We start from the raw sequence: 21,763 nt of genomic DNA, 5'->3' as shown, positions 1-21,763 counted from the left end.
GAATGGACCTCCGGAACAAATTAAGTTCGTAACCCGAGGTACCACTGTATTTATACCGGCTGAGCATAAGTAGAAGAATGGAAGAAGATGGAAGACATTTTAGCCACAACAAACCCTCTCTGCTGCCACAAATAACAAAGCAGGAAAATTAGGATTTACACACCCCTCCTAAAAATAAATTAATAAAAGGTTTGCTGCATAGATAGTGCTTTGAGTATTTTGACTTGTAACAAAAATATAAGACTATTTTACGATACTGCATAAGAATCTTCTCAACTGCTTTGTGTGACTGCAATAATATTATTTTTAAAACAGAAAATATCCTTCCTCCACTCTTTTATAAATACAACAAATATCAGAGGGAGGAAGAAGACCCATCATTGAACCAAGAAGGGTGCGAGGGATGAGGGGCAGTCGGGTGGCTGGCAAGAAAACAGGGTGGTTTCCACTTTCCTTGAGCAGGGACGACAGAGTGGCTTTATCAATGGCTTAGAAGTATCTTTGTAGACAGTACTGATGTCCATATGCTGTTGTCTGCAGAAGGCAGCTAGTTTGTAAAGGGAATGAGGTCAGTTGTCCAGTGTGAATAGGTAAGGATTCTTCGTTCTGATGTTTCAACACAAGTTGTTTGGCTGCTTCGCGTGGTGCAAAGAATCCACTTCTTTTGTCTGGATACAAAGTCTCATTGAGGCACTACAACTTAGCAGTAAGTCTTTTGAGGGCCATTGGATTGTGGCCCATCTCTCCCCACAAACTACCTTCTCAAAGTGATTCTCTATGAAAAGATGGATGGATCCGTCTGTTTTTGCTCCATGTCCTTTTTGCATCTGTTCCTTCATAAGCTTATTCCATTTCTGCACTAATCTGTGTTGTTTTTTTTAATCTGCATCAGAAGTCACGTTTAAATACATATTGGAATATGAATCTTTGGGTGCATTTTCTCGCAAAGTACACATTTATACTTGTATAAATGCTTTACAAAAATAGCTGAGAGCTGTGTTGCAATATTCAGAGCAGTGTGAAATCTGAAAGATAACTGTCCTGTTCTCATTTTGCAGAGGCTGGGGGTAGGGGAGTGAAAATCAACTCTTTTTAAATAGAGCATTCCTCAAGCACCCCCACCTCTGAGAAATCTAGTTGCTAACCTTGGGCATATGTTAGATCCCCCCCCCCGAACTTGAATTTCTATTTATTATTTGTTTTTTTAAAATGCAAGTTACTTGCATGAAATGGCAGAACTTTGCTCATCTCTGTTTGTTTTGTGGTGTTCTATACGAATCTTGATACAAGGCGTTTCTGAGATATAGCTATAGATATGCAACCTGTTCCCCGCATTCCCATTCAGTGAGAAACTCCAGGACTGAGAGTCGAGCTAGTCATGACAATAAATATTATGCATTGCATTTCAGCCTTTTGAACTAAAAATAAAATAAAAAGTAAGGCAGCCACTGGTGGAGAGAGCAGGTTTAAACACAGTCCAGGGAAGGGGTCCTGTACTGTTGAAAGTCCTGCCCCTGGAAAGCTGTTTTTTTCCTTAAGCAGAGGGACATTTAATTATTAAAACATTTTTATATGGTGCTCCACGTTTTTCCTCCCATACCAAATAGCAGCTTGAGATGGAGCTCGCCCAGTGGTTGTTCTCAGGAGCAGTTTGTGTGCCATTTGACCAATTCTGAGACCATGAAATTTCAAGTCACTGCACTGAGGCATGAAGACTAGGGTATTTCTTTCCTTTCTCCTGCACCTGCGATTGTTCTGCCTTCTCACTGCAGCTTCGTGCTTCCCCATTCCATGCACTTTCAGATGCTCCAGCAATGATTACTCTTTTTCTGAGAGGAAGTGATGAGTGTCATTGTGGCCACAAAACTCCCTTCCCTTATGCCACATGACTCTACCGGACCTAAATTCCTCTCCCAGGAACAGCAGGAGTTCCTTGCTGAACTTGATGTGTGGCTGCATTCAGAGAGCACCGTTGCCGCAACTGACAGCATTTCCAACAAGGCCATGAACTCTGACCCTCATTTCCAGGGGTCAGAAAGTTGCGCCTGATTCTGGAGCAGGAAATCTGGTTTTTCTGTGACACCATGACCCCTGCCTGCAGCTATAGGAGAAAAACTCCATGGCTCATGTTTCAGGGGAATGTCATCTTGCTGGTTTTAGTTCTGAGTCCATCTCCAAGCATCAGTCTTATCGTCAGAGAAAATCTAATTCCATAGACCTGGAAGAACTAGCAGCATTTGGAAAAACTGGTCCAGGGCTGAGCTGAAATGGCCTCTCCAGTTTTGCCACCCCATTCAGAAGCTTTGCATTCGGGAAGGTCATTTTGATGATTTTCTGTGGCACAGAAGAGAGGGGGCTGACATAGGCAGTAATTGCTATTGGTGACCAGACTGTTTCCTAGTGTGGGGCGATCACCATTTTGCCTCCAGGATTTCCTAGATTGAGGGCAGTAGGTCACCACATTGTGCCACCATTGAGTCAGTGAGAGTGAGGGCAATACTTCCAGCTGTCACTCTTGGAAGTTGGGGGATGGCAATGCCAGCAACCAGCCACTGGAATTCCAAGGAACACCATTATCATCACCAGGACAGTAAAACAGATGGTAGGTAAACCTAGAAGGATGGTCTTGGGAAATCTCAACCCTCACTCAGAGCTCCCAAATCCTGAGCCAAAAGTTCTTTCAAGGGAATGTTTGACTTGGCCCTTGTTAATGTGGAAGTCCCAAATTTATGCCCTGTCCCAGTGTCACGGTTCAGTTCACGGGCAATCGAAGTCCCGGCAGGGGATGTCAGGACCGGGAGCAGGAACAAGGGTCCAGATGCCAGGAGTCAGGAAGCCAAGAGTCTGAGGGTCAGAGAGCCTGGAGTCAAGAAGCCAAGAAGCCAAGGGTCCAATGGTCAGGAAGCAAGGAGTCACAAAGTCAAGGGTCTGAGGATCAAGAAGCAAGGAGTCATGAAGTCAAGGGTCTGAGGATCAAGAAGCAAGGAGTCAAGAAGCCGAGGTTCAAGGATCAGGAAGCAAGAAGCCAAACTCAGCAAGGCAGGAAGCGTGTTGCTGTGGCAAAGAGCCAAAGGGAAATGCTGACCTTATATCCCTTCCCAGCTCTTGCCACCAGGTGCTGTGAGTTACCAATCTGCCTCACCTGTGTGGCCACGCCTTGCCTCTTCAGAACAAACTTAGGAAGACCCCAGTCCTGTAAAGTCCTGTTGGTCACAGGGCCTGGCTCCTGCGCACACACCTGACACCCAGTCTCAAACTTACTAAATAGTCTTAGCCAAGTTTTTATCTTTCAGCCTCAACCATTCATCTTAAGCATGAGGATAATAGTGCTAATCTATCTTTCAGAGTTCTTGTAATAATTATTAGTATAAGATATACTAATCCTTGCAATTTATGGTCCCCTGAGCATAAGAAAGCCCATCAGCTGCATATTGCAATAGCTCCACTTTCCAATGAAACCCCTTGCTTTGGGTTTGGTGGTTCCAGAAACTTTATTATTTTATTTTCTTTGAGAAAATGTGCCTCCTGCACTTTTGCTGGAAAAACAGTGCTCAGTTTATGGTGGACTGCAGTACACAGAGGGTGCACTGCTTTCAGCCTGTTGAGTTGCAAGTTGTGCGAGTTGTATATGTGGAGCATTTTGAGAAAGCATTTCATAGATACGAAGCTGAATCTATTGTTTGGTCGTACAAATCCATCACTGGTTGCAACTCCAAGAAGCCCTGGGGGCTCGCTCAGCACCCACTCTGTGGGGCCTTGGACGCAACTTCTGGGTCTCATCTGAGGCCTTGGGGGGGCCTTGAAAGGGGTGTCCTAGGCCTCACAGGGCCTCCAACATCACTTCTGGGGGTGACGTAAAGCCATGACTTCATGTGATAACGGCACCGCTGGGCTCCCATGATGTGGGGCCCAAGTCAGCGCCCTGAAATCCTTTTGTTCCTGACTGGGGAATTTGATGTGGGGGAGAGGGTAACCTCAGCCAAATGAACATAATGATATTTCAAGCCAAAGATGGCTACCCTTGCAGATATTGTTGAACATTGACTCCCATCAGCACCAGCCAGAATGATCAATGGTCAAGGATGATGGGAGTTGTAGTCTAACAACATCTGGTGTGCCACGTACAAGTGTCTGCTATTTCCCTGCATCAAGAATCTGCTTCTGATGTATTATTTTTACTAGTGTATTAATTTTCTGCTTTAATTGCTCTGCAGCCCAAGTGACCATGCCATTTGACTGGCTTAACAAGTTACTATGATGAACTCTCCTCTAATTAAACTAAAGCAATTCACCGCATTACATCATGCTTATTTAGCATTAGGAGGGCCAACAAAATCATCAACTGGAAGTTCTTTTTTCAGAAGCAAATCGCCTTTAATAGTGGGTGACTGATGTGAGTGTGCATGTGCCCCTTTCCCCCCTCCCTGCAACACTCATTTCTTCTTCTTTTTGTGAATGAGCAACTTTAAACCTTCTTGTGAGATGGGGGGGGGGGAAATGCTAATCAAGATGTCACGTCCATAAAAGGATGGCCTTTTCAGGTCTCCACTAAGCAGGTATCAGCTGTGTTTTGTTCCTGTAAAAAAAATAAAATTGCGCTGCTCTTCTCTGTGCTCCTGCACTTCTGATTCTTGGCACTGGGACAGTAAGTTCTTTGTGCTCTGGTATTACAATGAGGCTACCAAAGAGAAAGAGCCTTGGTCCGAGGCTGTCAGCTGTTACTAATCACTGTTCTATGGCTTGCTGTGAATCTCTGCGAGTCCTTACCTCTTGCTCTGCTTAGCACACATAAAGAAGATAAATTACGCCTTTAGTTTCCCTTCAAAAAGCATATTGTGTGGCACATTCCAATACAGTGAGCGAGAGACGGAATCATGCAAAGAGTTAAATTAGTATCTAAACAGCCCCCGCAGCAGGGCTTTGCCCTGGCAGATGTGAGGAACAGGAAATGTACTGCTGGGCTGGGCATCCAAAAAGTTCCTTGTTGCTTTGCACTTGACAAGTTTCAGAGGATAAATCAGTTGCAGCTCAAAGCACAGCATGTCTGGAGTTTACTTGGAGCCTGCCTATGCTCTTCAGCTATAGAACCTGGCTTCAGTGCCAAGGGCGGCGTTATGCAAAGTGATGATAAAAAGACAAGAGTGAATCTGAGCATGTACAAAATTATCTCGAAGTAATCACAGTCTCTCCACAAAACATGGCATTGGGGAACCTGTCTGAGGGCAAGAGGCTTTGACCCCGGTGAAAGATTCATGAACCATGGTCCAAATGAAAATATCTCTACATCATCTTCATTGGAGGTCTCTTTGTATTACATGCCAGGTTTGTTTTGCTTTGTTTATATTAAACAGGGTTAACGATGACAGCAGTTAAAATACCTGGCTAAATAACCTTTTTTTTCTGGCACCAAAATATAGCAACTTAGGCACCTAGTGAGCCTTTTAAGGGAGGGCATTCCAGAATTGGGTTTCTGTTAGCAAATTAGTAGCTGCTTTGTCATTAATCCTCCAAATAATTCGGAATTACAGTTTGCAGATCAAATTTTAAACTGTATGCTCACTATTTGATAATTTCCTCTGCACCTGCATCCCATAAGTATAGGGGACACTTCAGCATGTCAACCTGGCATTTTCAGCAGCTAAAAGTGTTGGTTTTTTACATTCTGTTGGGCGCTGTAGGTATAATATGCCAGTGAAACAATATCCACAGGTTCATCAGGAGAGCTCAGTGAAGAATATTACAGGTGGACCACCACAGTCCACTGGTGGGCCGCCAGCTAATTTCTTTTCACTTGATAGTTGCTGAGATTTTGACCCTATCAAGGCACTTTTAATGTTCTTATACACCTTTCAGGGATGTTTACTGAGGAAATTGGAAACATACAATGATCTACCAGTCTTCAAACAACCCTATTTTTTAAAAAAATCTAGAGTAATTAGGAGCATCCCAGGGAAACAAGGGACTTACATTAAAAACATATGGCATACACTAAAAACAGTAAAGCAATTCAGGTGCTATGAATAGGGGACAGTGAACATGTGATGGGGACAAGTAGAGATGAGCACACTAGCTGCATCCCATCTCTCATCCTCTTCATCACCTTCCAACTGCTGGTTGTCTAAAGCCTGGACCTTTTTAAATCTGCAGAGACTTCCTGTGTATCTTAAAATGCTTTTGTTTTGTTTTTTAATGCTATCAGAGGACTGTTGTCCTTTGTCTGAAATGACAACAGACCTCCTGGTTGACAGAGTCTATGCTAGGATTAGCTAGCTGTTCCTTCAGACTTGTACTAGCTGTGTCCTTCACATCCTGCTGAGCAGAAGTCCACAAGGAGGGATAGTCTAGCACAGCCTTTCCCCAAGCTGGAGTCCTCTAGATGTTGTGGACTGCAGTTCCCATCATCCGTAACCATTGTCCCTTCTAGTGGGAGCTGAAAGGAGGTGGCATCCAAAACATCTGGAGGGCACCAGCTTGGACAAGGCTGGTCTAGCAGATCAGGTCATAGTCACAGGATCTCATATACTTTCCAAAAAATCAGCAAAGCCTTTACTGCTCCTGGAGCTGATTACCTCTCCCATGCTTTACCCACTTCCTGAAAAGTGGCAGCTCTTAACACTACTATGCTTCTCACTTAACTCCTATCTGGTGCATTGCCTGCAGCAATAAGAAGGAATCAGGAAGCAGAAGACCCCACTTATAACTCAAGGGGCTGATTAGTTCAGATAGAACTCTTGTCCTGTGTCCATTTCATCTCTATTTAAATGTGGAATGTCCTCTGCACCTGTAATCAAGTATCTGCAGGAGCACTGATGGAAGGATGCACTCCCACAAGTTAAGATGCTTGAAGGAGGGGTATGATGCCAGAGGAGGAGAGGACAGAGGCTGAAGAAAGAGCTGTGAGTGGAAGGGAGCACTTTCCCATCCTTTGGACCCCCTGGGAAACTCATCAAACCTTCTGCACCTGGAACGGGGTGTGGAGAGTGCAGCTGTGGGCAGCCTAAGAAAGTACCATCGTCCTTGGGCGTGTCCATAAAAAGCAAGTCCGGAGTAAGAGACTAGGGTGATGTCAGCTGTTTTCAGGAGCTCTTTTCATTGGTGGGTGAGTTGAGAGTTTGTTTGCACCCTGGGTTCTCACCTGGAGGCAGAGAGGAAGGGGTGTCAGAAGGGAAATGAATTGATATTTTTATATATTACAAACTTTATATTAATGTAACATTTTCATATGTAGCTGTGTGTTTTTGTAATATCTGTTTAAGTTGCCTGTTGTTTCAGCTTTCTGTACACTGCTTGGAGATATATTTTTAATATATCAAGCACTGTAGAAATTAAATAACCAATACATATATTAGAAAGTATATGGAAATAGTAAAAGATTATACCAGCTCAATATTTGGGGGTAATAGCACCTACAGCCTGTGTATAATGTGATGTTTTTACTGTATGTTTTAAATATATATTCATGTGTTTCTTTGTACAATTTTTAAATTAAAATTTGTGAATTATAACAATTTGTACAATTTTTGGGAATGTGACCAGCTTCTTTTGTAGATAAGAAATTACAACATAAGAAGTTCAAGCACAAAATAATTGTGTTATATAGCATTTGCAACGCATTCCGAAAACAGACATACCATCTCTCCGAATCCAAGGGTAGTTCATATGTATCAAGGGAGAGAGGGGAAGCTTTTATCTCCCCTGCAGACACCCTGTCTCAAATTTCAAGGGGGAAAGGTAACATAAGAGCAAAGGAAGTCACTTTATATCAAGCCAGACCATTGGGCCATCTGCATCAGCGTTGTCAACACTGAAGTGGGATAGCTCAGTCGGTAGACCAAAATGGTCAAAGGCCTGGAAACGATGCCTTATGAGGAACAGCTAAGGGAGCTGGGCATGTTTAGCCTGGAGAAGAGGAGGTTAAGGGGTGATATGATAGCCATGTTCAAATATATAAAAGGATGTCACATAGAGGAGGGAGAAAGGTTGTTTTCTGCTGCTCCAGAGAAGCGGACACGGAGCAATGGATCCAAACTACAAGAAAGAAGATTCCACCTAAACCTTAGGAAGAACTTCCTGACAGTAAGAGCTGTTTGACAGTGGAATTTGCTGCCAAGGAGTGTGGTGGAGTCTCTTTCTTTGGAGGTCTTTAAGCAGAGGCTTGACAACCATATGTCAGGAGTGCTCTGATGGTGTTTCCTGCTTGGCAGGGGGTTGGACTCGATGGCCCTTGTGGTCTCTTCCAACTCTATGATTCTATGATTCTTCTAGAGCACAAGACTCTTAATCTCAGGCTTGTGGGTTTGAGCCCCATGCTGGGCATTGCAGGGGGCATTGCAGGGGGTTGGACTAGATGATCCTTCCAAATCCACAATTTTATGATTCTATGATATCTGAAGTCGCTGGGGATTGAATCTGTGGGTGGGGAGGCAGTTGCTCTATCACTGAACTATGACCCTTCCCTCTTTGGACTGTAGCTCCGTGAGAGAGTATCTGCTTTCATATTCAGAAGCATTCTATCTTTGATACTGTTGATAATATAGCCATCGTGACTAGTAGTCACTGATAGCTTTATTCTTCTATTTATCTCATCCTCTTTTAAAGCCATCAGAGCTGGTGGCTGTAACTTGTGGGAGCAAATTCCGTAATTTAACAACACGCTCTCTGAGAAGAAATACTTCTTTTTCTGAAAGCCACGCCATTCATCAGGGTTCTCATATTACAAGAATGCTTATTCTAGTACAGTAGTACCTCAGGTTAAGTACTTAATTTGTTCCGGAGGTCTGTTCTTAACGGGAAACTGTTCTTAACCTGAAGGACCACTTTAGCTAATGGGGCCTCCTGCTGCTGCCACGCCACCGGAGCACAATTTCTGTTCTCATCCTGAAGCAAAGTTCTTAACCTGAATTACTATTTATGGGTTAGCAGAGTCTGTAACCTGAAGCCTATGCAACCCGAGGTACCACTGTATGTGTATTCACAGTTTTTTTGTGATGTACAGACTCTAGTTTCACTCTCATGCTTCTATTTGCTAGGAGTTGCTGCCCTGGACAGCAAAGCATCAGGGAAGATGGGGCTCCGAGCCGTCGTCTACTACATGAGCACCACAATCATTGCTGTCCTGATTGGAATTATCATGGTGGTCATCATCCATCCAGGGAAAGGGTCGAAGGAAAAAATGCATCGAGAAGGCAAGATTGTGCGAGTGACAGCCGCAGATGCCTTTCTGGACTTGATCAGGTAAAAATGCATTTTCTGTCGTATAAGCAAGGTAATGAAAGTTACAGCATATGACTGAATTTATTAACACTGAGCTATCAATCTCTTTTCGCTCTCTTTTCCCTTCAAAATGGCACCCCCGGCTCAGAAATAACTTGTAAACATAGACCCCCAAGGCTTATTGATCAGGCTTTTTAAGCTTCTTAACAATGTACTGTGGGGTTTACTAATGAGATTTGAAGCAATTCATAATTCCCCAATTCAGGGCCAGCCCTGCTATTAGGCAGAGTAATATGGCTGCCTCAGGAAACATAATTGAGGAGGTGGTATTCACCCACTATTTCCCCTGAGTTCTCTAAGCTGGTCTACTCTGCACTATCGAAACTCTCCTGCTGTGCTCAGTATGGTGGAGGAAATTGTCCCATCACCAATATTGAAGTAAGATTCAGGGCCCAGCCATCTTTGATCTCAATAGTAGAGCAATGGCTTTCCATGCAGACAGTACCAGGCTCAATCCGTGGCATTTCCAAGCAAAGCTGGGAATGTCCCATCTGGAACCATGGAGAGGTGCTGCATGTTGATGCTAGATGGACCCATGTATTGACTTGTTTAAATAGCAGCTTCCTGTGTTCCAGGGCTCCAGTCTGATTCTGTATGTAGAATGGAAAAGTAAAAGAAGAAGGTAGTTAGCGTAGGACTCCTTGACATAATAACAGGATGTCTGTGGCTTTTTTAAGTTTAGAATTTTATAGTACTGACTCAAATAAAATTTTACATAGAATTTTTAAAATGGAAAGATTACTGTAGGACTTTGTTCTAACTTCCTGTTGTGGGCATTTCATTCTGGAAATCATTAATGTACAAAATGTAAAAAATGTACAAAAATGTACAAAAATGTTGCTGATTGTGATATGTGGATTTGGGGAACACCATCTTATCCTTTGTGTTAGCAAAACCCCTTAGGCAGACCTGCCCCAATTCTCCCCACAGCTGTACGTGTGAAGAATTTGAGAATTTCTTCTGTGGGTTGACTGTGAACCTGTTGGAACTGTGATTTCAAATAATGCCCTGGCTCTAAGTTTTGGAGGGTCCCTTTCTATACCCTCCTCCTTCAGCGGCTTTACTTTCTCACTGCAAAAGTGTTGTTTATATTCTGAATCAAGGAAGACGTGTATTTATTATTTCTATTGTCTAACCAAAGTAAACTTGAGGCAGGGTAGATTTGCAGCAGGCTCCCGCTCAAAAGGTTGAGGAGAAAATTCGCTGAGATTAATTTGGTGAATTGCAAAGAAGTAGCAGTCTTTTTTAAAAAGAAAAAAAGAAAAGAAAAAAGAGAGAGTAAATTGATGCTAGTTCAATATACTGCTGAGACCATATGCTTGTGGTAGAATACATGTCTCATATTCAGTCCCTCACATCTCCCATTAAGAGGTTGTTGTTGTTGTTTAGTCATTTAGTCGTGTCTGACTCTTCGTGACCCCATGGACCAGAGCACGCCAGGCCTCCTGCAGTTTGGTCAGACTCATGTTTGTAGCTTCCATTAAGAGGATCAAGTAGCAAATGATGGGAAACACCTCTGCCCCAAGAACCACTGCAAGTCACTATAAATTATCATCACTAGGTGGACAAACAATCTGACCTAGTATGGTATGGAAGCTTCTTATGAGCGTAAGAACGTAAGAAGAATCCTATTGGGTCAGGTCAAATAGATGACCATGGAGCCCAACCCTATACATATTACCTTTATGTAAACCCCACCAGCTTCAATAGGGCTTCATCTTGAATGATAAAAGATGTGTACTATTCCTCAAATAGTTGTTGTTCTTTCTTCACAGAAACATGTTCCCTCCGAATCTGGTGGAAGCCTGCTTTAAACAGGTAACGATGTGTGGTTTTAATTACACCTATCTTCATCTGGGAGCTTCAAGTAAATCTTCTGATGCAGCTGAGTAGTCTTAGCCATTATGTTTTTGTAATGCCTAGAAAAGACACGGACATAACGTCTCTCCTTTTCCCCATCTCTCACAGTTCAAAACAAACTATGAGGAACGGACACCTAGTATAGCAGTTGACTCAAACGAAACATCTGTCCTTGCTGGCATTATAAACAATGTGTCCGAAGCAATGGAAAACCTAACTCAGTTGAAAAAGGAGATGATCCCTGTCCCAGGGGCTGTAAATGGAGTAAATGCACTTGGACTGGTTGTGTTCTCAATCAGCTTTGGACTGGTGATAGGGAACATGAAGGAGCAAGGACGAGCATTGAGAGAATTCTTTGATAGCCTTAATGAGGCTATCATGCGCCTCGTATCACTAATCATGTGGTAGGTGTTGAATGCTACATTTGTTGATCTATCTAGCACCATCCGTGTGCATGGCATTTTACAGAATACAAGAGGAAATATCCCTTCCCTGCCTAACATTCTCCATTTATTTGCCATTAATTTCCAGTGCGGCTAAATAACAGAACAATCTCATGCATGTTTGCTTGGAAGTAAGTTCCTCTGTATTTGGTGAAGCTTACTCTCATGTAAATGTGTTTAGGATTTCAGCCTTAGCCCCCTTGAAATGTGTCAGGAAATTTCTGAGTGCGTGCAAATGGCACCACCAAAATATACACACCTAGGCTTCTCATTGGATAGCCGTATATTATATTAACTGTGTGGTTTGTTTGTAGGTATGCGCCACTTGGTATCCTGTTTTTGATTGCTGGAAAAATTGTTGAGATGGAAGATATGGGTGTGATTGGAGGGCAGCTTGCCATGTATACTGTTACTGTCATCATTGGCTTGCTCATCCATGCTATTGTAGTGCTCCCTTTACTCTACTTCCTAATCACCCGAAAGAACCCTTGGGTCTTCATTGGAGGATTGCTGCAAGCTCTCATCACAGCCCTGGGAACATCTTCAAGGTAGGAATATCCATAGCCAGATCAAGATTGATTTTGAGTTCACTGAGTTTGCATATGCATGTACACCATTTTAATAACTCCACTTTTGCCTCAACCCAGCTCTAGTCATGTTTTACAAAGAGGGAATTAAACATGACAAGCTGTAATAGTGCATGGACAGGGAACTTCATTTCAATTCACATAACTTTTACAGCAGTGCATTGAGTTTAGGCCAGGAGTGGAGAACCTGATGCCTTCCAGGTATTGTTGGACTGTAGCGCCCATCAAACCTGACCACTGACTATGCTGGCTTGGGCTAATGGGAGCTGAAGCCCAGCAACATCTGGAGGGCCAGAGATTTCACATTTGGGTGCACATACCAATGGACATCCAATTTATACTCATGGGTCTACTCTGAGATGGACTAGCATTGGATACAGCCCATGGTTCCTGATCCAGTAAGTGAGCATCTGGAGCTACTTTATATCCAGCGCTATCTACTTTGGCACTAGCTTTCCAGATCTTAGGCTTTCAACTGAAATGACAGGATGTGAACCAGGACACATCTGCAGGCAACTCATGAGATCCACCACTGAGGTATGGGCTCTACCAATAACACACAGGCACCCAACTATGTGTGGAGATGCTCTTAGCTAGATTGGGGCACTGGCACACAGTTGAACATGTGAACTAATTTCATTTAAATAATAATATTTTTTAGGTAATTTGAGTTGAAATCTCTGTCTGCCGTCCTTGTTCTGGGTGGCTCCATAATGTCAGTAAAATGTGTATAGCCATCATCCATATCAATATTACCTGCCTTTTCTGATGAGTTAATTTTTCTCCATTTCCCCCCTTTTGGCTTTAGTTCTGCCACCTTGCCGATCACATTTAGGTGTTTGGAAGAGAATAATGGAGTAGATAAACGCATTACAAGATTTGTGCTTCCTGTGGGTGCAACTATTAACATGGATGGTACCGCTTTGTATGAGGCACTGGCTGCAATTTTCATTGCACAGGTTAATAACATGGACCTCAACTTTGGACAGATTATCACAATCAGGTTTGTAAATGTTGCAAAACCTTAGACGTTTGCATGGGCTGCTTTTTGCATCATATGGTAGTGGGAAAGACATGTGATAGGAGCCACAGTATATTTTAGCTGTACATTTTATGCCCATGATTGAAAACATTGTCATTATGAGTTAGCTCCAGGTTTTGTAAATCCACTGAAAGCAATAGGACTTAAATCATCACTTAACATAGTGAAGTAGCTCACCTCTAGGGGGATGGGTATCACAATATAGCCCTCACAAGCTAGACTGTACAAGGAAGAAGAAAGAGAAGGATCGCCATAATGTTGAATAAAATGGGGGTCCTTGAATAACTTAATGATTCAGGCTGAAATTCTATGCACATTTACCTGGGAGCAAGTCCCATTGAACTCACTTCTGAGTAGGCATGCATAGGATTGGGCTATAATTCTCTCCCATTGAAATAGATCCCTTTTTATCAACACAGTTCAGCATACTTCCTTGAGCCTCATTTGAGAAAATCTCCAGTAATTCCTGTAACTTTAGTAATTTTCATAATCAGGGGTAAAGAGTAAATGATGATTCCTTGAATATCATTGTTATCAGATTTTATTGGCCAACCAAATACAGGTTATAGGCAAAAGCAAGCACACGTCTCAAAAACATATTATAGCACATATGTTTAAAGCATTATAATACATATATCGGTTTAATCTGCACTTTGCACCACAAGTGTATTCATGTTTGCTCAGAAGTAAGCCCCAGTGGAACACGGGTGGCGCTGTGGGTAAAAGCCTCAGCGCCTAGGGCTTGCCGATCGAAAGGTTGGGGGTTCGAATCCCCGCAGTGGGGTGCGCTCCCGTTGCTCGGTCCCAGCACCTGCCAACCTAGCAGTTCGAAAGCACCCCCGGGTGCAAGTAGATAAATAGGGACCGCTTATTGGCGGGAAGGTAAACGGCGTTTCCGTGTGCTGCGCTGGCTCGCCAGATGCAGCTTGTCACGCTGGCCACGTGACCCGGAAGTGTCTGCGGACAGCGCTGGCTCCCGGCCTCTAGAGTGAGATGAGCGCACAACCCTAGAGTCTGTCAAGACTGGCCTGTACGGGCAGGGGTACCTTTACCTTTACCTTTTTAAGCCCCAGTGAGTTCAGTGAGACTTGCTGCCAGAAAAGTGTATATAGGATTACTGCACAGTCTTCATCAGCTACAGCAGGGGTGGTGGAGAACCTCCAGTCTGTGGTACAAATCTGGCCATTCCTAACAAACCACACCCATCTGATGTCATATGCAGTATTCCATCAGGTGTGGGGTAGCTCTGCGTGTGACTACAAAGGAACATTTGGGAGCTTGAAGTCAGCTCCTGGTTGTTCCTTTGCAGGAGCTAGGTGTGCCCCAATCAGTCATCAGCCGAGTTTTCCCCCTCCGTTTTATTAGCAGTTTCAATGTAAACCACTTTGTGCTACTAATCCCTGCACAAAGCAGGCTTGAATTAACCACCCATCAGCTGAGTTCAAGGCCACAGGAAAGTGCTTTGACAGCCTTCTGCTCAGTGCAACAACTGGATGGCACCACATCGTGGAGCAGAGAGGTGTCCCTAATGACACATCTGGCTCAGGCATTTTGAACTTGTTGCCTTCCAGCTGGCTGTGCTGGCTAGAGAGCCAATGTGGTGTAGTATTTAAGAGCATTAGTCTCGTAATCTGGGGAAACGGGTTCACTTCCCTGCTCCTCCACATGCAGCTGCTGGGTGACCTTGGGCTAGTCACACTTCTCTGAAGTCTCTCAGCCCCGCTCACCTTACAGAGTGTTTGTTGTTGGAGAGGAAGGAAAAGGAGAATGTTAGCTGCTTTGAGACTGCTTCGGGTAGTGATAAAGCGGGATATCAAATCCAAACTCTTCTTCTTCTAGATGGGAGTTTTAGTCCAAAACATCTGGACAGCACCAGGTTAGGAAAGGCTGATCTAGAGTATGTGCAAAGTTTTCTCATAAGACATAAAGGAAGATGGGGAAAACATTTTTGTAAAATGATAGATAGATGATAGATAGATAGATGATGATGATAGATAGATAGATAGATAGATAGATAGATAGATAATAGATAGATAGATAGACAGATAGATAGATGATAGATGATAGATCAAAAACACAACCTATGTGTGTGTTTAAAAATTAAAAGCTCTGTGTGATTGTTTTGGTGTCTCCTTTCTCTGAACAGCATTACGGCTACAGCAGCCAGCATTGGTGCAGCAGGAATTCCTCAGGCTGGCCTCGTCACTATGGTGATTGTATTGACATCTGTTGGTTTGCCTACAGACGATATCACCCTTATCATTGCAGTGGATTGGTTTTTGTGAGTATTTCTGCAGTGTAAAGTATAGGCTAGTGGGGGTTCATGAAAACTGAACTTGCAAGTCATTTTAGTTCATTTCCCCATGAATGTTTTACCAATATTTGGTTGTATTGCATAGGATATAAAAAATGATCATTTTAACTGCAAAGCAAGCCAGCACCCATTAGGATGTCCCCCATGCCCTGAACGTATTGTGTTTCTCAAATCTCTGCTCACTCAAGAAACTTTCTGGATGATGTTGAGCCAGAAACATACTTTATTTCATCAGTCCTACTTCATAGAGTTGTTGTGTTGGGGAAAAGGAAAGACCCTTCCCACCACTCCATGAGTTGAAGGTTAAGAATCTCTGCCTTAGAGGAAAGGATCAGATGGAAGTGTTACAAATAAATTTCTTTATATACAATTGCATGTTCTGTTTTGTTACTTCAGTATAGAATTGCAATGTTAAATACACTGCAGATTACATCTTCCTTTCCTAATTTCAGTGAATCAGTGTAATAATGTACTGTGTGTATTGGGGCTTTGGAGGGCTGGGACTGCCTAGCTTGTTTAAATTGCAAATTGTTCTATAGGGATCGTCTGCGTACCACCACCAACGTTTTGGGAGACTCTATCGGCGCAGGGATTGTAGAACACTTATCGCGGCATGAGTTGAGGAGCAAGGATGCTGAGATGGGTAACTCTGTGATAGAGGAGAATGAAATGAAGAAGCCTTACCAGCTGATCTCCCAAGAGAACGAGAATGAAAAGCCCTTAGACAGTGAAACCAAGATGTAAGGTAGAGGAACGATACAAAGCACTAGATACGCAGAAAGCGTACACTTCCTCCAATCCTTTCTGTAACTTGTCCGTTTGTTCCTCATCTCTCTCTATATATACAAGCAGAGCACTGAAGAAGTTTAGGGCTTAACTAGACATGATGAGAGACGTGAGGTTATATCCAGTGGTGTCACTCAGCTGTTATTAAGGCTTCCATCAGCAGGAAGGGAAGCTATTTTCAGCCATTTCCTCACAGACCTAGAACCCCTCTCACACCCTATATCTGCTCCTGAGAGTTGTGGAACCCTCCAGTGCAGCTTAGGGAAGTGGGGGCTACAGTGCTTCCCTCCTCATTTCGCTGATGGAAGCTTCACTGTCAGTTCAGTGACGTTACTGGATAAAACCCATGGTGCCTACACGCAAGGTCTCTTTGCTCCCTTCTCCTTGTGCTTGCATCTAGGTAAGCACAACACGTATTGTGATGTCATCACTGTGCGCATCGCCCTGCATCCAGTCCTGTGTGGCCGGAGGAGGGCAATGCACAGCACAATGACGTCATTCCACGTGGTATGTTTACCTGGATAAAGGTTTCAGGTGGCATGTGGAAGGAGAGGGGAAAGAAGATTGAATGGCTCCAGTGCTACATCTACTGTAATATCTAGTTAAGTCCTTGCTGAAAAATATACCTTATTACTTAGTAATGAATGTGTTATATGATTGTATCCCTTTAAAATAATAATAATAAGACAAAATACCAAGCATACAACATTATGATGTGATGTGATGTGATGTGCTATGGGGATGGGATATATTGTGTAATCAAATTACCAAGAATATTCAAGTGCACATGCTGCATAGTCCTGTAAATGTGATCTCACTTTATGTAAGCTGAAGCAGCAAAGCAGACAAGAAATCTTGAAAAGGGGGGTTGTTTGTTTGTTTGTTTGACTGTTAGACATTCTTCACACCAGGAAGGCTGTAATCCTATATACATTTACCTGGGAGTAAGTCCTACTGAATTTAATGGACCTTACTCCTGAGTAGACACATATAGGATTGCATTGTAAATTTACCTTTTACACTTGATGCTATTCTCCAGAAAAGTGAGTAGCAAATTTTGGTTTCTCTTTCTAAATATATTATTTCCTTATTTTATTGCTATTGGAGCACTAAAAATAGGGATACTGATTTTTGTTTTAAATACATGGACAATATGTCCTGCAACTTGCTCTAGTTACCATCTAAGCAAAAAAGGATGTATCATAGTTTCATTTCTACCTAATGGGATATTTTAGGATCAGGAAAAGCTTCCTGGTACTGTGCACCTTCAAGTCCCATTTAATTCCGAGATCATGAACCTAGAAAAATGCATTTGTGTATGTGTAACATTACTGTTCCTCTTTTGGATTATGGCATTACTACTTAACACAAGTACTGTTACCCATGCGTACTGTCTTTTCAGGATCAGAGATCGAATATACACATGCACTTTGGAACGTAAACTGTCTTCATCCCTTCGTTGCAGGGGGTGGGGGATATTAAACTGTTGATACCACATCAGCGTGGGCTTTTTTGAAACAACTTTTGGGCGTCCCCCTCCCACTGGACATAATTTTCCAGCCACTTACTTAACTCTGAACATTCCATCGATTAAACTAGATCAGGCCTGCACAAGTTGTGATCCACCAAACTGAATGTAGCCCACCAGTAATGATAGTTCAAGAAACTTCCTGCTGTTGCTGCACACGACAGATCACAGAAACAAGGGGATTATCAAGCATCAGACCGATAGTGAGCTACATTTGGCTTTGTCGTGGGCCATAAATTGTGAAGGCCTGCCCTAGATCTCTAGCTGCCCAGTGAGTTGAGTTTGACATGCATTTTAACTTTCGATGGGAGTTGGGATCGTAAGTGACACTTTATAAAGGCATATCAGTTTTATACCCACTCAAGTGTGTACTTTAGTTGGTGCTGATAATTCTATTAAAGATCCCTAGCCCCCTCCCCCTCAAAAAGAGGTACTTATTAGGAGAGTTTAAATCTGTGACACAGATACAACCTGCTTATCATCTCACTTCTAACTGCTGTACAGGGCTCATTAAAGTTGGCCACCTAAAGGTGAAAAGATAGTGGTTTTTGAACCCATCTTTGTTGTCTTCCGAACCATTTGTTTTCAGGGCAGGCAATGTGAGTTCGAGCCACTTCTGCACAGTTAAAATGTTTGCCCGTCTTCACCCTTGCCTATCTACTTTGTGTCAGAGATTTTCCGATGGAAAGAAGCACTTATAGACTAAGAGGTAGAAAGCAGAACGCACAGAGCATCTGACAGGGTTCAGTAACATTTCCACTGTCATATTGCAACTGCAGGGGACAGGAGAATGCTTTCAAACAGGGTGATTTTCCAATTAATTTGGTCTGTTTCGTTGTCTTGCTAAACAAAAGAAATTGTTGCCAAATGCATTTTTTCCCAACATTGGGGTTACAAGGGAAGAGGGGTTTTTTTTTTTCCATTCCACTGCCAAGTTCTCCATACTAGCAACACCCCTGATGTAGGGGGAGTAATCTTTTAGAATAGTGAAGCTAATGTGGTGCTCAATTACTTTTAGTAGGAAGAATATTAAAAAAAACAAAAACACAGCAGGATAGCAAATACGTTGAATAAATATTGAAAATATAAGAGAGGATTTTTAAAGAGCAATATTATAAGTCTTCTTCTGGGAGTAAGAGGCAGGGCAGATTTTACACACTGAGGTGAGATCCATATATTATCACCGATTATTTTTCCTGCTCCAATCTTTACTCCCCGATGAAGCCCAATTATGAAAAAGAAAAGAATGATTTATATATATATATATATTTACATGCATTGCCATAGCAGTCAAACGGGAAAGGTATATGGATGTGAAACAGGGAAGGTGTGCTGTACTGTAGATATATATACACACACAAACTGGTTGCATAGTCTATGGGGGTTGGGGAATTAATAGTATTTCTGTGAGATAGGTACAATATATTTCTTGTGTTACAGCTGCCACTCAACCATTTCAATGTAATTTTCGTCCCTGAGAGTTCATTCATATGGTCACAGATTTTGAAGGCAAAGAACCCTGAGAATTGCAAGACCATCTCAGCTAAATCTCAATATGCTATGAAGTTAAACTTTGATATTTTTTGTTACCTCGCTTCCCTTCACAAAGTGGCCAGAATTAACCTAACACTGCAGTCTTCCTTAATTTGTATGGGAGAAGGGGGGTTTGAAGCAGTCGTGAAGGTGGTCTGTATAGATACAGATTTGTGAATTAGATGCAAACTGGGTGTGCAGCTGAGGCTGGATCCTGGAGACCTCCATTGTTATATACACTCTACTGCAATGCACATGTGTGTTTGTCTGCAAAACAGATGAGTTCAAATGTATGTGTAATCATGGCATCAGTATCACGGGGGCGTTGTGAAGGCAGAGGTCCTTCCTCACCACAAAATTCCTTGTAGCTTTGACCCATAAACCATCCTTTCCTCCCTGTCCCATGTTGGATCTGTGCATCTGTAGAAACCAAAAGTATGTTCAGGATGACTGGCTGGCAGATAGTGCATGCTTCCTGCATGCACTTCCATAGGAGTGCAGAAGGTAGCATCAGAAAGCTGGACCATCAGAGAGCAATTCAATATGTGGCTCTTCCCTATGCCAACAGTGCCACTGTTTCCAGAAGTGAGGAGGAGCCTTACTATCACCTCTTTCCACGTGGCCCAAACCCATCTCATATCCTCTTTTCACTATACGAAATTGCCTTGCCAAGCTGAAAAGAAGCCCATCTGATGAATGGCCCACTGACACCAGTGGTGCAGTTAGGCAATCACTGATCTTATGGGATGTAGTTCTTTAGAAGATAACAGGTTGTATCCAGTATAGCATGAAGTGAATCGTTCCATCAGCACAAGGATTGACACTTGCGCAATAGAACTTCCTCCCCCCTCCCACCATGCACCCGCTAAATCTGTCCTGGAGGTTTCCCCAACCCTCTGGAGCAGATTTGGGGATGGCAAGGGGCATGCACAGGAGGAGAACATTAGACAAACCCACTGGATCAAGCCAGTGGACCATCTGGTTCTGCATGCTGTTCTCACAGGGCCCAACCAGATACCTGTGGGAAGCCTGCAAGTTGGACAGCACTGCCCACCTTCAATTCCCAGCAACTGGAGGAGGGGGTAAGTTCTGTTGCACAAATGTCAATCCTTACGCTAACAGAACAAGTGCATTGGATGCTGCTCAATGTATACTGCTTCACTTCAGAATGTGGTAAGCTAGCTCAGCTGCATCTGAAAGCCCTCCTGGTGTAGTGGTTAAGAGCGGTGGACTCGTAATCTGGTGAACTGGGTTTGATTCCCCGCTCCTCCACATGCAGCTGCTGGGTGACCTTGGGCTAGTCACACTTCTCTGAAGTCTCTCAGCCCCACTCACCTCACAGAGTGTTTGTTGTGGGGGAGGAAGGGAAAGGAAATTGTTAGCGGCTTTGAGACTCATTTGGGTAGTGATAAAGCGGGATATCAACTCCAAACTCTTCTTCTACTACTACTTACTCTGCTGAATGGGACCATGGACCTCTCCAAAATCCTGCCCTGACATAACCACTGACTACCAAGGGTTTTCTGGAATGTAGAGGGGATCTTTGGTTCAAAAATGTGACCTGTGAATAAAACTTGCAGACACACATACTACAAAATGTGAAGAGGACAAAGTCTCAGAATGCTGGACACAGGCGGTCTTTCTTTGGACTGATGAGGCAGGCTCCTTATTCCACAAGTTGCAGATCCTACTCACTTAGCTTGTCCTTGAGCACTGTCCTTATAGAAAGTGGATAGGAGTTAACCCAGTGCATTCAGGAATTGGAGGTGTTTTAAACAATGCAAAGCTCTTGGGTCATCTCTAACTGAATGCAGTAATGGATTCTCCTTTTTATTATATTTCTTACTTGTGCTAACAGAAAGGAAAACTAGATTACAGACAGGCATCTTCTGACATGTAACTAGAGATATTTTTTATAGAAATACTGTATTCAGTATGTGTGTACAAAAGTTAATATTAGATTATATGGAGTAACTTTTTAATTACATTTTTGCTTTTGATTGGATACTATTTTTTGGGAAATACACTGCAAAGAAGATTTCGTGTTAAAGGTTGTCCTTCCGTAACATCACTGTAGGGGGGGGAATGTGTTACAAAGCATGACAGCTTTTAAAATATTTTTTACACTAACTTTGTTTCTTACAGAAATCAGGTATCATAGAACAATCTCTATTCCCTGCCCACTCTGGGTTGGCAGCTGGGTACACCCAGTGTGGCTTGAGAAATATTACTTTGTAGATGTATTTTCAATAAAAAAAATAGTTTTACATTTTTATTTTTGAACTGTGTGGTGTTTTGCCTTCCAGAGAATAACGGGACTCTTCGCATTGTTGTGCATAAATTAATTCCAGTTCTTCTTCTTTTTAAGTCAAACAGTAGTGAACAAGCAGTGTGTTC

At 42.8% G+C, this 21,763-nt stretch overlaps 1 protein-coding gene across 1 annotated transcript in view; it reads left to right on the top strand.

Annotated features, from left to right (window-relative positions):
• Positions 1 to 21,639, top strand: part of SLC1A3 (solute carrier family 1 member 3) — a 42,161-nt gene extending 20,522 nt beyond the window's left edge. Inside the window, exons 4-10 of the mRNA XM_083402955.1 lie at positions 9,030 to 9,234; positions 11,049 to 11,091; positions 11,242 to 11,537; positions 11,891 to 12,124; positions 12,972 to 13,166; positions 15,352 to 15,486; positions 16,059 to 21,639. Coding sequence (XP_083259081.1) covers positions 9,030 to 9,234; positions 11,049 to 11,091; positions 11,242 to 11,537; positions 11,891 to 12,124; positions 12,972 to 13,166; positions 15,352 to 15,486; positions 16,059 to 16,263 — 1,313 coding nt within the window. The 3' untranslated portion in view covers positions 16,264 to 21,639. The remainder of the gene's footprint in view (positions 1 to 9,029; positions 9,235 to 11,048; positions 11,092 to 11,241; positions 11,538 to 11,890; positions 12,125 to 12,971; positions 13,167 to 15,351; positions 15,487 to 16,058) is intronic.
• The last annotated feature ends 124 nt before the right edge of the window (positions 21,640 to 21,763 follow it).

The sequence above is a fragment of the Podarcis tiliguerta genome, assembly GCF_965153285.1.
Source record: "Podarcis tiliguerta genome assembly, chromosome: 11".
Classification (NCBI taxonomy): Eukaryota; Metazoa; Chordata; class Lepidosauria; order Squamata; family Lacertidae; genus Podarcis; species Podarcis tiliguerta.
The sequence above is the reverse complement of the archived record's forward strand: the minus strand, read 5'-3'. Positions and strand labels throughout refer to the sequence as shown.